A 13906-nucleotide genomic window follows, 5' to 3' on the forward strand; every position below is an offset into this window, starting at 1 on the left:
CAACTAGCTCTGCTCTAGCCCAGGAGGCTGTTTGCAACCACCCCTAACGGAGGAGATTATAGAGTCCTCTTGGAGATAATTTTATGTTCCCTGAAAATTCCACTGGGCTCAATAGATCTTATTGAAAGCAAGGACCCTACAGGTTGCAAATTTAGCAACAGAAATGTGGCCACCAGGGGCAGCCCTCCCTTTGCCGATCAGATGTGCCCACCCACTCCATCTCTTCCTTTGACTGGCAGACCTTCCTTCTAGCATCTTGTGTTCTAAATTCCTTGAAGCTAACTAGTTATCACGCTCCAGGCCACCAATCTGCTATTAAATTTTATTTATTTTTATTTTTTTCAGACTTGAGTTTCATTTAATCCCTGTGGCCAGAACAGTTCTTCTGGCTCCATCTCCTAGCTTCCTAAACCTTTGTCCCTTCCAAGATAGGGTTTCTTTGTGTAACAGTCCTGGCTGTCCTGGGACTCAGTCTGTAGACCAGACTGGCCTGGAACTCACAGAGATCCTCTTGCCCCTGCCTCCCAGCTGCTGGGACTAAAGGAGTGCACCTTCAGCCGCTTCCTACACCTTTTGGTAGGTCTTTTATTGAGCCCACAGTCCAATTCAGGAAATGGGAAAACCCTGATACCGAAGGAATTTTAAAGTAAAACAGGAAGGACAAGGGTGAGAAATTTATTCAGCTCTCTTAATAATTTCCTTGCAGGTCCTTGGGGTTGTGGTAGGCTAGGGGGAAGGCTGTGCCCAGAAGATATTCTGAAGTTAGACCCTTCTTCAAACCAGAGAGGTTTGAAAGGATCTAACTGGACCAGCATTTCATACTCTGTCCCTTATTTTCCTTCTTATGAGGGATTTGTGAAAAAAACCGCAACAAGCCAAGGCCCTACATGCATCTTGAGAACCGAGTGACTGACTGGAAGGAACGGGAAGACATTTAGTGTCATCTATCGTCACCAGTGACTGTGAACAGGGAAAAGGAGATCTTTCCTGAGTCTTTCTGACTCCTCTTATCTCCTAGGGCGTCCAGGGTCACTGAGCATAGCCAGCCAGGGTCTCATAGGCTCCAGTCTGTTCCCATCCACCTTGGAGAGCCAGCCACCGCGTCCCGCAGCGCCCCAAACACACTTTCGTTTCTTCCCGTGAAGTTGTGCACGCACACTAACCACCCCGCCATCAGTAACCCCCGTCCACCTAGCCCAGGCAGAGCTGCCTCCCCAAGGTAAGCTGTTTACTCGTCGCCTTCCTTGGCGAGCCTCCCTGGACAGCTGCGGCAGCGACAGCAGCTGCGCCGCGGCCCGGAGCGTCCGGCGCTCCTCCTTCCTCCCTCTCGGGTCTCCGAACTCACTACTGCGGGCCACGCACACACTCGCAGCGGCCGCGACACACCCGGGAGTGTGTGCGGGACCTAGGCAGCGCGGGGGGGGGGCACTCAGCAGCCCAGCTCTTCCGGGCCCCTCCTTGCAGTCCAGCCTCCCTCCTCCCTGCCCACTCCAGTGACACTTGAACGGTCACAGGGCGGTGGAGGCGGCAGGCCCTCAGGACTGACTGGCACCCCGAAGAAAACAGAGCAGGGGGCGGGGCGGTCCCCCAGACCACCGCCTTAGCGATGAGGGACGCGCTCCCCAGCCAATGAGCTCGCGGAGTGCAACGTGGGGGCGGGCCCGAAGGCGGGCCCCGAGGAGGAGGTGGCCAGGGCGCTGGAGGCGGGGGCGGTGAGGAGGAAGGGGAGGAGGCGGAGGCGGGCGCGGTGGTGGCGGCGGCCGGCGCGGCGGCGGAGGCGAGGTTGTGCCCCGGACTGTGTCCACCGAGCTTAGCGGCTGGTGCCTGCGCGTGGAGAAGCAGCGGCGCCGCGAGGCAGAGGAGGTTCGCGGACGAGCGCGGCGGCGGGACGTCCACGGCTGCCGCGGCCCCGGCGGCGCCCGGCGACGATCGGCGTGGGGAAAGCAGCGGCGGCCGCAGCGGCAGCCGCCTCTCCACCACCGGGAAGCCGAGGCGCGGCTGGCGGCGCTGACATCCGCGGCCCTGCCTCTCCTCCCTCGCCCCCGGCCCTCCCCATGTGATCGGTCTTAATCCCGACCGTGTGTGCGCGCGTGGGGGCTCCATTGCGCGGCGCCCGGTGTCGGTGCCGGGGTGGGTGCTCGCGTGCGCTTCTCCTCCCCATCCCCCGCCCCGTCCCCAAGAATAAAAGAAGAACCGGGAGGCGTGCTCAGAAAATAAATAAATAACCAGCACACACGCGCAGCCCGGAGCGAGGCGGCGGGGCTGGCGGCGGCGGAGGAGGAGTGAAGGCGGCGGCGGCGGAGGAGGGACGCGCGGAGCCGGCAGTAACTTTCGAGCCAGCCCAGAGCCCGGAGCTCCAGCCGAGCGGTTTGCAGCGCGGCGGCGGCGGCGCTGAGTGTCTGGCCCGCCGGTGCGGTCGGGGTGTGCAGTCGGACGGGACGAGCAGCGCGTCGCTGTCCCCCCCTCCCGGTGGCTGGAGATGTCCGAGCCCAAGGCGATTGATCCCAAGTTGTCGACGACCGACAGGGTGGTGAAAGGTAAGCGCAGCGCCGCGTCGGCCCGGGGTGCAACCGACTGCTGCAGGCGACCGTCCGCCCCTCCCCCGCCCCGGTTGTCCCTCTCCGGCTAGCGCCGGGGACCTTCTAGGATCTCCTGCAAGAGGCGATCCCCTCCTCCGCCGCGCCCTGCCCCCACACCGCCCACCCGGCCCTAACCGGGGCATTTATTTTTATTTATTTATTTATTATTTATTTTGGGGGGACGGGGGGCAGCAGTTGGCAAATGGCTGAGTGGCTGGGAGGCGGTGGCGGGGGTGGCGGTGGCGGGAGGGGGCACCCGGGGGGGGTGACTGCTGGCAGGGTGTAGCTGCTGTGACAGAAATAGGAAGTGGGTGGCTGCTCGCGGGCTTGCATGGGGATCGGGTTTATGGTTTGCTCTTTGTAGAGGGAGGGGAGGTGATTTATGGGTTTTAAAAAATTAATAGGGCATTTTTATGTGGCCATGGCTTGCCGCGGACTGGCTCGCCCCGGCACATTGCTCCAGGCGCTCCATTGCAGCAGTTCCCTGGGCGCCCCCTCCCCCTCCGCGGGAAGGGCCTGCACAGGACTCGCGAGAGAGCGGGAGAGCGTGGGGGGAGCCCAGCTCTGGCTGCCGCGCGCCGCGGGGGCGGGGGGGACCGGGGCCGCGTGGGGGCAGAGCCAGGCGGGGGACGACCGGAGCCCCCGCTGCCGCCCCGGGATTTCCCCGCAGGCCCGGAGCGACGCGAGCGAGCGGTGGCGATCCTCTGTCGACCTCCCTTGCCACCCATGGCTGACTGCCGCCGACCTGTCATTGCTCTTAAAGGGTTCCCCGCTGGTGCACACCTTTAGGGTGGGAAGCTCGCCGTGCTCCCTTCCCCCCCAAGCTCCTAACACCCCCTTGGTAACGGGCTATTTGGTTGTCTTTATTGCTAGGGATGACATGTATGTGTACAACTGGCAGGAATGGCTCTGGGTTGCTGGCTAGGAGAAGCCCCGGGGATGCGTGGGGTGAGGAGGGGGACAAGGTGGTTGCCCTTTCTATCCTTTGAAGGGATCCTACCCTCCTCACCGTATTCCAACGTGGAATGGAGGAGGAACTGCAGATTCGAAGGGATTAAGTGGTGACACTTATTCTTGGGGTCAGGGTTCTGAGCAAAGCTGAGATGGGCACCAGCCTGTGCAGAGCGGGCCTCTGAAATTGGAAGGAGTGATGGGGGCGGGTGTGCGTGTGTGTGTGTGTGTGTGTGTGTGTGTGTGTGTGTGTGTGTGTGATCAGAAACGGGGTATCTTATGCAGCAGAGCATTTAGCTAGAGTGCAAAGCAATCAAGTCATTTGCTTCAGGAACACTTAGGTGAAAGTAACCCAGCGCCCTCCCTAAGACCATGATACATATTCTCTGGAGCTTTAGGATACTTTGCTCCTTCTAGATTTGCTCAGTTTTTAAAGTTTTGAGTTGTGTTGTGTGTGTGTATGTGTGCGCACGCGTGTGTGTTATGTTTTCTTTTGTGAGAATAAAATATTTTCTCTCTTTTTGGTTATATTGGTATCATTTCTACCCCAAAGTTGGATTCATAGAGCCGTCAAAATAAAGAGGGGTTAGGAATAAGTAGCTCTGTAAAAAAATGGTGATAGAGCCTCAGATGCACCATAGCCTTGTGCAGTGATCAGCAAGTATCTCCTTAACGTGTGAAATTTAGGCATAGTTCCAATGCAAAGATGCTTTGTTTTCTAAACAAAGTAATAGTTTACAAAGACGATACTATGTGTTGGTAGTAAGGAAAAAAAAAGAGTTCTGTCACATGCCCCGTTTTAGATGTCAAATGTGGATTTCTAAAGTGTGGATTTCTAAAATGCGAATTTAGATTGTTATTGTCATCAAGTAAACTATGTAGAACTAATTGCTTGATATGTTTACCAGTTAATAAGCAGAGCCAGCATCCAACCATTCCAAAGCTCTTTTGCCTCATGTTTCAGTGTCGGGTTTTATAAATGACTTCCTCCAGTTGTATATAGGCACACCCATAACTCCAAAATTTTGATTTATATATTTTTTCAGAAATGATATATAAGTACAGACTGTAGATTCAAAATAGGAAACACTACTCTAATCTCCCACTTGTTTTGATAGGGATTCTACTGGAAGATTTTGTTTACAGAAAAAAATATTGATGACTCCTGAGTTTCAGATGGGCATATTGCCATGGCTTTGTTTCTCTTAGGCTTTTTTTTTTTTTTTTTCACATTTGATGTCATTGGTTTAAAAGTCCTGACACAAGCTTCCAGACAACATTTTGTCATGCATAAGATTTTCGGGATTAGTATTTTGAGACGATAATCTATTTTGATCCCCTTGAATATTATATCCATATTTAACAAGTGGAAAGCAACACGTATGCTGAGTGGAAAAAAAAATCACAGAATTATTTTTTTTTATTTTAAAATGCACATAGTATGCAGTACATGAAAACATTATTTTAGTTGTTTAGTTATTTTCTGAAACCTTTATGTCAATTGTTATTCTTGAAGTCATTTCTTAACACAGGAAACGGCTTATCTTTGAGGCTCTATCTCTGCTCTTGAGGTCCTGTCTCCTTTTATAAAATGTATCTGTGGCTGCATTTGATACATACAGGAATAGTCAGCTCAGTCCTTTGGCATGTCTTGCCCTTTCCCTACAGTTATCTTTATGGCTGTGATCTGGCTTTTACCGGATGACAAATTGCTGTTTACAGATGACTCTGTGCTTGTGGTTTTGTTTGTAGTCATGAGGACAGCTTTCTACAGCTCTCTTGATTTGTGCTTCCAGAATGCAGCCTTAGAAAGGTAGGTTGAGGTTTGGCTTCCACTGTGCCAGTGTGGAGGCTTGTTGAGCCTGCTGCATCATGTACAGAGACTTTAAACTTCAAGAGGGAAAGAGGAATGGGGGCTGAAGAGACAAACTTAGATTACTTCCCAAAACATTATCTCAACTAGAAAATCATCTCTTGGTTTATTTGACTGTTCTTAAATTTAAGAGCAAATTTAAAAGTTGTTAGAATTCAGAGAAAACATTTTGGCATTCTGTTTGGGAACCAGTATAATTTGATCCCTTTATTTATTTATCATTGATGGGAGCATGCAAACTATATTTGTTTGTTTTGAGAAAGACTATATTATGTCGAGGGCTTACTCCAAACTCAAGATCCTCCTGCCTCAGTCTCCAGAGGTGGACTTCAGGAGTGCTAAACCATGTCTGACTCACATTATGTTTTAAAGCTGGAAGGAGAATACTGTAATCAATAGAAGATTGAGGTTAATAGGTTAACTAGCTTTCTTCCCTACCCCCAACATACTCTATGGCCTGGTTCCCTCTGCAGTATACCCAAGAAGTATATTGCAACTTTTCTATCTGCTCACTTTTCTCTGTCCTCTATGTAAGCTTCCATTTTGGCCATAAAGTTTTGCTCTTTGACAGAAGTATTTGGAGTAGATTAGACTGTGCTGTTGAGCTTGTGGCAGTGTTCTGGCTCTGGACAAATCTTTTCTCATCTTCAAATATTTTATAATGGGCCTTTTACCTTATCCCAAACTGATTATCATAATAGACTTTTCAGCGTCTGGCAGGCTGTCAGAGGGTAGATTCCTGGGAAGAGTCCTGTAGACTGTGCTCTGTTCTCCTCTGTAGATGTTTGCTTTTGGTCTGGGGGAAGCTAGCTGCTGTCGTACACGCTGTCACCTTTGATCTCTCCATGTAATCAGGCACAGGTAGAGAGATTCTGGGAAGATGTCTAAGATCATACAAGCAAGAATGCAGGAGTCAACAGACTGTTACTAAGTAATTGATGATGTAAGCCATCAGTATTTATAGCTGAGAAACACTGGTGTGACTATTCAAAAGGAAAACAAGAATTTGGCACATCACTAATGACTGTTGTATTTGCAAAAGGAAACAAAGCAGTGGGCTATCAAGAAGAGCTCTTTTCAAATTTATTTTATGTACATTATAATGAATTAATTAACTAATTAATAAATTTGCTATCAGTTGCTTTGTTTCATTTGTCTGGCCTTCCTTTGGAATATAGTATAATTGATTTAAATTCATCACAATTAAGCCTCAATATTTGGTGGGTAGAATTTACCTTAGCACTGACTGTTAAGAAAGGCATTTGCTAGTGTAGCTACTACCACAAATGACACAGTTTTGACATGGATAATACACTTGAGTGGATAGCATACAAATTCATCCTGCTAACTATAAATTGGGTTGATGTATTCACTAATATTTACTTTGAGGATTTCTTACAAGTAAAGATAACAAATTCAGTGTCTTCAAAACAGTTTGTAAGAAAAGGAGATTTAGGGGAATTCCAGTGGTTCTAAATGTTATCAGCATCTAGAAAACTAAATACAATGTTGTTGTTGTTGTTTTAAAGAACACAAATGAACCTTTGCTTTAAATAGACACTATATTGAAAGATGGTCAGTAAAAGGCAACAACCTAGCTTCCTTAGACTCCAGTTAATGTGATTTATGGTGATACTGATGTTAGGTAAAAATGTGCCATTTTGAATCAGTTTATTCTTCATGACCTGTTTAAAATGATAATTATAGGGACATGAAAGTATGACTTCCTGCTCTGTAGTCAGCTTTGACAGCTGTCATCTTCTGGTTTCCCTTCTTTTTCTGTGCCACTGTGTAAAGTTGAAACTAATGGTAAGGTCAGATAAAGAGTCCTCTTGGAGTACTGCCGTTGGGAAATAGCGCTGTTGCAGTTACAGACCTTAGAGTCCAGGTCGCTGGTGTGAAGGCTTTGTAAGAAAGTGCTGGAACTTTAGGAATTATGAAGGTAGGCAAAGAGTGACTCAGCAGCAAGTTTTATGATCATTAAAAAATAATTGTGTTCAATTTTCAGCAACTTACCGGAGCAGCAATCACTTGATATGTAAGAGGGTTATGCTCAGATCTTGAATTCTTCTGTAATTGTAGGTTATGTGTTTTAACTAAACAGGCCACCTTCTGTCTTGTGGGATAAGGAAGACTGGCTGTTTCTTTGACAATGGCAGTTCCCTCACTGTTGACAGAGAATTATAAATGACAACAGGTTACATGTTTTCTGGTCACTTTAGAATGGTCAGAACTGGTGATATTCAAAGCCATCATGCAGTAGCGTGTAGTGGCGATTCTTTATAACTAAGGAAATGGAGGCAGAACAGGCGGAAAGGAACAGGCGAGGCGAGAATGCAGGTAAGGGAATGGGTTCTCTCAGTAAGCAGGCTCTTCTTGCTTGAAAGTAGACACTTTCTGTTCTGTTTAGGACCTTACCACATTTTCTTGCCAGTTTGCTTTCCCAAATCACTGGCTATGGAAACACGTGTTTGCTCTGTTTCTGTATTAGCAGAAATGGGCCATTCTGCTGATGTGTTTGGGAAAATGTTATAATCTTATTTGATCTTGGCATGGAGTTTACTGAAGAAATCCTGGTGAACATGTCTTTCTTTCAAGGTGTGTAACCAGAGATAGAAATAGTAGACTCTGCTGAAAAGCGCTTTCATCTGAAGTTCCTGCTGTAAGCCTCTGTCTGACTTACTGAGATTAACATTGGCTAATGTTGCTGTTCTCCATGTTAATTTTAATTTCTGGAGGAATTTCAGGGAAAGTATCACCAAAACTATCACTTTTTTTTTTTTTTTTTTTTTTTTTTTTTTTTTTGGCTGTAGCTATTCAGGGAGAGGGACATGGGTCCTGAAAAGGGACTTTGGCTTGTAAGCCAAGTCTTTAGTTCTTGTCATTTACTACTCCTGCATTTTGTTTTATTTCATTCTGCAGTACTTCTACCACATATATGAAACTGTCAGTTGAGTTTCATGTTCATAAAGCATGCGTTCCTAGTATAGAACATATCTTCCCTCCCTGTGTACAGACTCTGACAGTATTGAAATCTGATGTACTACCAGTTTGGGGTCCCATTCATACTGCTAGAGTTTGAAATCCATTTTCAATGTGCACTAACGTGGCAAAAGTGAGTCCTGTCTAAGCAAGTAAATAAATGATAAAAACCTCCATTTTTTTTAAGTTAAAGTAGATATTTTTGAGAGCTTCATAGGAAGGAATAGGGGCATGCAATTATATTGTCCCCCTCAGATGTGATGATGGGACATCTTTGCTAATAGCTGCCCAGCAATGCAAAGGGCCAGTGGTAGGTGTGCAGGACACAACATGACAGAACTTTGTGTTTTTCCAAATCCATCCTGTGGTCTCATTGTAACATACACTGTAGCTTGATTTTTTTCAGACTTTGATTCTGGTTTTCTGTGAACTTCAGTTTCTTGCAGCTGGAAGTGCTGAATTTGTCTGCAGAAAAGCAAGACACACCAACTCTCACTGATGACCAATTTCAGACACTGACCAACAGTTATGAAGCCAGAAGAATTATTTGGAGAGAAAGAGGTGGTGTGTGTGTGTGTGTGTGTGTGTGTGTGTGTGTGTGGTGTAAACTAAGAAAAATAATTGCTGGGAGCCATCTAGTCTTAAGACACACAGAGTCTCTTTCCACAGCAGTTATGTTTCCTCAGCTTCTCCTCCTTAGGAGGAATTACCAGTTCTGATTCAAAAGTACATTTATTTATGGCATAACAGAATGTCCTGGAAATCTCAGCCCATGGGATCCTAACCTGTATAAATTTGTCAATATTCCTATTCAGAGTTTTGTTTTGACAGTTTGGTCAGTCCGACCTGTGCGTTTACCAGGATGCTCTGCCTGTCATGTACCCAGCAAATACTCCTTGAATTGTTTGACCACTGTGGCCTTTTCATGTGTTGTCTTAAGCTAGAAACAGGGACACATTCTGTTTGCTTTGACTTTGCTTTTGCTTTCAAGTTCTGATTCCTTGTGAATGGTTGTATTTGGTGACTGGAGAGTTCCTTCTTCAGCTCACTCAGGAACTGGAGGATGAGAAGGGCAGAAAGAAGGTGACATAGCTGTGCTGAGGGCGGCTTTCTTGCTTGATCATTTTAATTACCCATGTCTGAGGAATTTAAAAGTTTTTTTTTTTAAATCTGAAATTATTAGCTTGAACTTGAACAATTTACTTTGTAATAAAATACTGATTTGAGCAATCAGTTAGAGCAATCAGTTTTTGACATGTTTGGGAAGATGCATTATTCATCCAATCCTGGAATTATTGGATGGTTTTTATGTTAATTATTGCCCAGACTTCGATGTTATAAGAAAATGACCTGATATATTTTGAAAGAAAACAAAACCAAAACGTAAAACTCAAACCCTCCTTTGTATGCATCTTGATTTATTATTTTCTGGTGTGTGTGTGTGTGTGTGTGTGTGTGTGTTTTGACTTAGAAGTACCATTTTTGCCGTTGTAGCCTCCTGTCATCTTCTGGCCCTGAAATGCCACTGGACGGCATCCAGCTGGAAGATGAACAGGCCATGAGAAGTTAAAAAACCATGGCACCCACTCTGCTGAGTCCTTGTTTCTGCTGAGTGGGCTTCGAGCCATCTGTTGACATTTGTTTTTAAGTATCTTGTAAGCAATTCCATCCTATCAGATTAAATTAAACCTGTAATATACAGTCTTCTAAAATGAACGAACTGGAGTCAGCATTGTGCTGCTCTTTGTTTGCTTTTAGCAGAGACATTTAGACTTTTTAGATTTTTTTTTTTTTAAAGGAAGAAGTCCAGGCTTGTTAGTTTGTTACACATAGCTAATGTTACCTTTCCTGGGTGGGCCTGGTTCTTGGGACAGGAATAGTTCCTTTGGTCACTCAGTTCCTGTCCTTGGGTTTTCAGTTCCCACTCCTGCCCCCTTGCACTTCCCTGCCACCTTCAGCTGACATCAAGGGACTCCTGCACTGACCACCTTGCTGGCAGTAGGTTGGGTCAATGGTAAGTTTTCCTGTCTGCCTGTCTTCCTCTGGAAGGAAAAAGCCCTAGATCAGTGGTTCTTAACCTGTGTGTCCTGACCCCTTTGGGAGTGTGAATGAACCTTTCACAGGGGTTGTCTGAGACCATTGGAAAAAGTACAGATATATACATTACTATTCATAACAATAGCAAAATTACAGTTATGAATAGCAGTGAAAATAATTTTATGGTTAGGGGTCACCACACCATGAAGAACCTTATTAAAGGGTTACAGTATTGGGAAGGTTGAGAAATCCTGACCTAGAGAGGGGAGGGCTCTGTTCCATTAGCCTTTATATATTCACCTCTAGCAGAGAGTCTGACACACAATAATAATGTGATCCATAATTGTTATGTGCATCAGTTAATAGAAAAACTGAGATGCATTTAAAGTTCTTAAGTTAATGGAGTTCTGCTTTGAAGTTTTGTCCAACTTAGGTCAACATTAGCTTACAGACATCTGATAATTTTTTGATTTTTGAGCCACAGTCCTTTGGATGTGTGTTTTCCTAGTGATTATGCAGTGTTCTTGTTCCCTGAGCATATATGATTCCTTACCCAATGACCAGTATGCAGAAATGTCACTGACAGAACTGTGGGTGTTGTTTTTAAGTGGACCTCTGTCAGTTACAAGATGCACAAAAGGCTATGTGCATTGTTGTTGTTCGGTGACAGAGCGCTTGCCTGGCATGGACAGGGCACTAGGTTGCATGTCTGGCACTGGGGGTTGGGAAAAGTGTGCAGATTAATTTTCCTCAGTGATTGGGGGGTCGTGATTTCGTTTCCAGTTAGTGATAACAGTAAGTTGCAGGAAGGACACACGTGGCAAGCAGTTGTGAGGCCTTGATCAGGCATCAGTGTACAAATGCAGATTTGTGAGTCAAGATGTCACACATTTGTATAGAAAGTGGCTGGGCGCAAATACAGCAATAGTAGACTTCTGGGACGAGTTTCTGAATAATAGAGGCTGTGCACAATCCTCCCATACTGTACCTCCTTGGAGTTAGAAGAACTGAGCCCTTGAATTCACACACCTGGGAGGCCTAGGAAATGAGGCATCTGCCCTGAGTCCCTTTCACGGGTGAGCTTGAAACTCCAGCCAGCCCAGTCTGGATTGTATGCCTCCTTCAAGCAGGCCCATGGAGGCTCTCCCAGCTCCACTTGCTTTTTGTGCTAAAGCAGGGGCTCACAGTGTTAACTCTGTTTCCTCTCCACAGAAATACTTTCATTTCAAGGCATTTAAGAGAAAGGGAGCTACGGTAGCCTGTATAAAAATATTGTTACTAACTTATGACTTTGTCTATTCACCAACAGGAAAGGAATATTTCTGTTGTATTCACTTCTGGCCAGAGTTCTTTTTATCTGGCTTTGTTCCACAATGCCCTCCCAGACACGAATGTGTAAAACTCAGGAGTGTGTCGGGAATACCACAAGGCCAAAAGGATTTTTAATTGTGACTCGATCTGAGAGATTTTGCATTCTGATTGAGGAAGAGCTGGTTGTGTTTTAACCAAAGTCTGCATTCTTAGATTACGTACCTCTTTGTATGTGAGGTCACCCTCAGATGAGCCAGTGTTTGGAAGCATCAGAAATTTAGGCCACAAATTGAGGGGGGAAAAAGACTAGGGATATTTAACACTAGAATAGATTATTTTGTCATCTCAGAATAAACAGTTAGGACTTGTTTTGAGTGTAGATGTGAACATGTATACTAAAGAATTTAGTTTGAATTATGAGGGTTTTTCTTAATGTCGGAAATAACTTTGGGAATTCAGTTCACCATCTATTACAGAAACCCACCTGTTTTTATTTTATTTTATTGTACTATATTTTACTCTTTTAATTTCTTAGCCTTATTGGAGTCTGGGTCTATGTCTGGCAAATTAGAGTCTTGAGGTTGGAATGTGCAGCTGAATTTTAGCTAAAGTGACTGCTAACGTGGAGCCCCTGTCAGGCCTTCCTGAAGGATGGGAACATGCCCTCTCAGGCTCCGATCGAGTGAGAGGGAGTCTCCCTGCTTCCTCAGGCCTCTTTCTTACTCATCCCGCCACCCTGGGCATCTCTTCATATGAGACATGCTTCCTCCCATCTGCAGTCCGGATTTCTCTGAAAATGAATTCGTTGTGTTCCAAAGACTGTGCTTTGTCTGTGTTCTCTGAGAGAACACATTCCACGGTAAATACAGCACCCTTGTTCCCAAGTCCTCTAGTTCGTTAGGCACCCAGGGTGGTTTCTAGGTCATTCTCAATATTATCAGCAGGCCTTGGAATCCAAGTCAGGTTATTGGAGTCCTTGAAGTTGGAGGTTTGAACAAACATTGATCATGGTTAACCCGCTTTCGTGGTCCATCAGCCCAGTTTGGTTTGTGGCTTTCCCATGCCTGCATGCTGACCTTTAAGCTGCCTGAGGCTCAGAAACTTCTCACAGATAGGCTCTGTCCACCATACCATGTCCTATGATGGGATATGGATTGCCACTGTAATGATACCCTAAGCTTTGAAATTCCCTTTATCTTTTCCCAGTCCCTTGCGGCTTTAGGGCGTCTAATACTTAATCCCTGTAAGTAGGAATGTCCCAGAACCTAGAAAGTATTTGTATCTCCCCAGTGACTTTCTGTAGCCTTTCATTCATAATGCCAGCAAGTGACAAAGATGGTCGGATAGCTGAGCACCTTGGAGGTACGAGTGGGGTGGCTGAAAAGCAGATCTCTTGGTCAATTTCCCAGCACACCGTAGTGGCAGATTAGCTTCCCACTCGATCAGAGCCACTGTGCCCAACTCAAGGGCCATGGATAAACAGCTTCAAAGTCCATTCAATTTCATTACCTCAAAGGATTAAATGTGATTTGATAAAATGTTTCGCTGAGATTTGAAGCCTGCCATGGGCTCGCAGCTGTGGTATCAGAGCATATTGCTTCGTTCACTCTGCTCCGAAGTATTAATTACTGATAAGAATGTACAAACATTTGTGAGTGTTTCACAAGTGGATTCACATTGCCTCATGAGAGGGTGCTCTTGCCCCTGTCCTGCCCGGAAGAGATGGAGCCGGAACTACATTGTATAAATGTTGGTGGGCAGGATGCATGGCCTGCAGCCTGCTTGATCTGGTTTTAAATTGGGATGCATTCTAGTAGTGTTCCTGGAAACTATGCTTGTATTCCCTGGACGTGTTGGATGATGACAACTCGTTAGATTCCATGTTTCATCATGCTGCTGCTCTGCGCCAGTGACTGTTAAGTCCTCCTCAGAACGGCAGGACAGGCTTGGGCCTACACTGGGAGGCTATACGTTTGAGAGGTAGGTCTGTACACAGACTAGAGCTTGGGATACGCAGTGGGAACATGTGGGAACCTCTGTGGAAATTTCAAAGTTCCTCTCTTCACATCATCACCCAGCAGCAACTTTGTATGGATTTCTTCTCTTTTCTTTCTTTCTTTCTCTCTTTCTTTCTTTCTTTTTCTTTCTTTCTTTCTTTCTTTCTTTCTTTCTT

The 13906-nt window shown here is 45.9% G+C and overlaps 1 protein-coding gene across 2 annotated transcripts in view; it reads left to right on the top strand.

The window, feature by feature from the left end:
• The first annotated feature begins 1722 nt into the window (after window positions 1-1722).
• Ppp3ca (protein phosphatase 3 catalytic subunit alpha) overlaps window positions 1723-13906 on the top strand; it is a 278454-nt gene continuing 266270 nt past the window's right edge. The window contains exon 1 of one of the 2 annotated variants that reach the window (XM_031375622.1): window positions 1723-2537. In XM_031375622.1, coding sequence (XP_031231482.1) covers window positions 2480-2537 — 58 coding nt within the window. In that variant the 5' untranslated portion in view covers window positions 1723-2479. The remainder of the gene's footprint in view (window positions 2538-13906) is intronic. The other variant, XM_031375623.1, reaches the window with a different exon arrangement.

This window comes from Mastomys coucha, unplaced genomic scaffold, assembly GCF_008632895.1.
Source record: "Mastomys coucha isolate ucsf_1 unplaced genomic scaffold, UCSF_Mcou_1 pScaffold16, whole genome shotgun sequence".
In the NCBI taxonomy this organism is placed as follows: domain Eukaryota; kingdom Metazoa; phylum Chordata; class Mammalia; order Rodentia; family Muridae; genus Mastomys; species Mastomys coucha.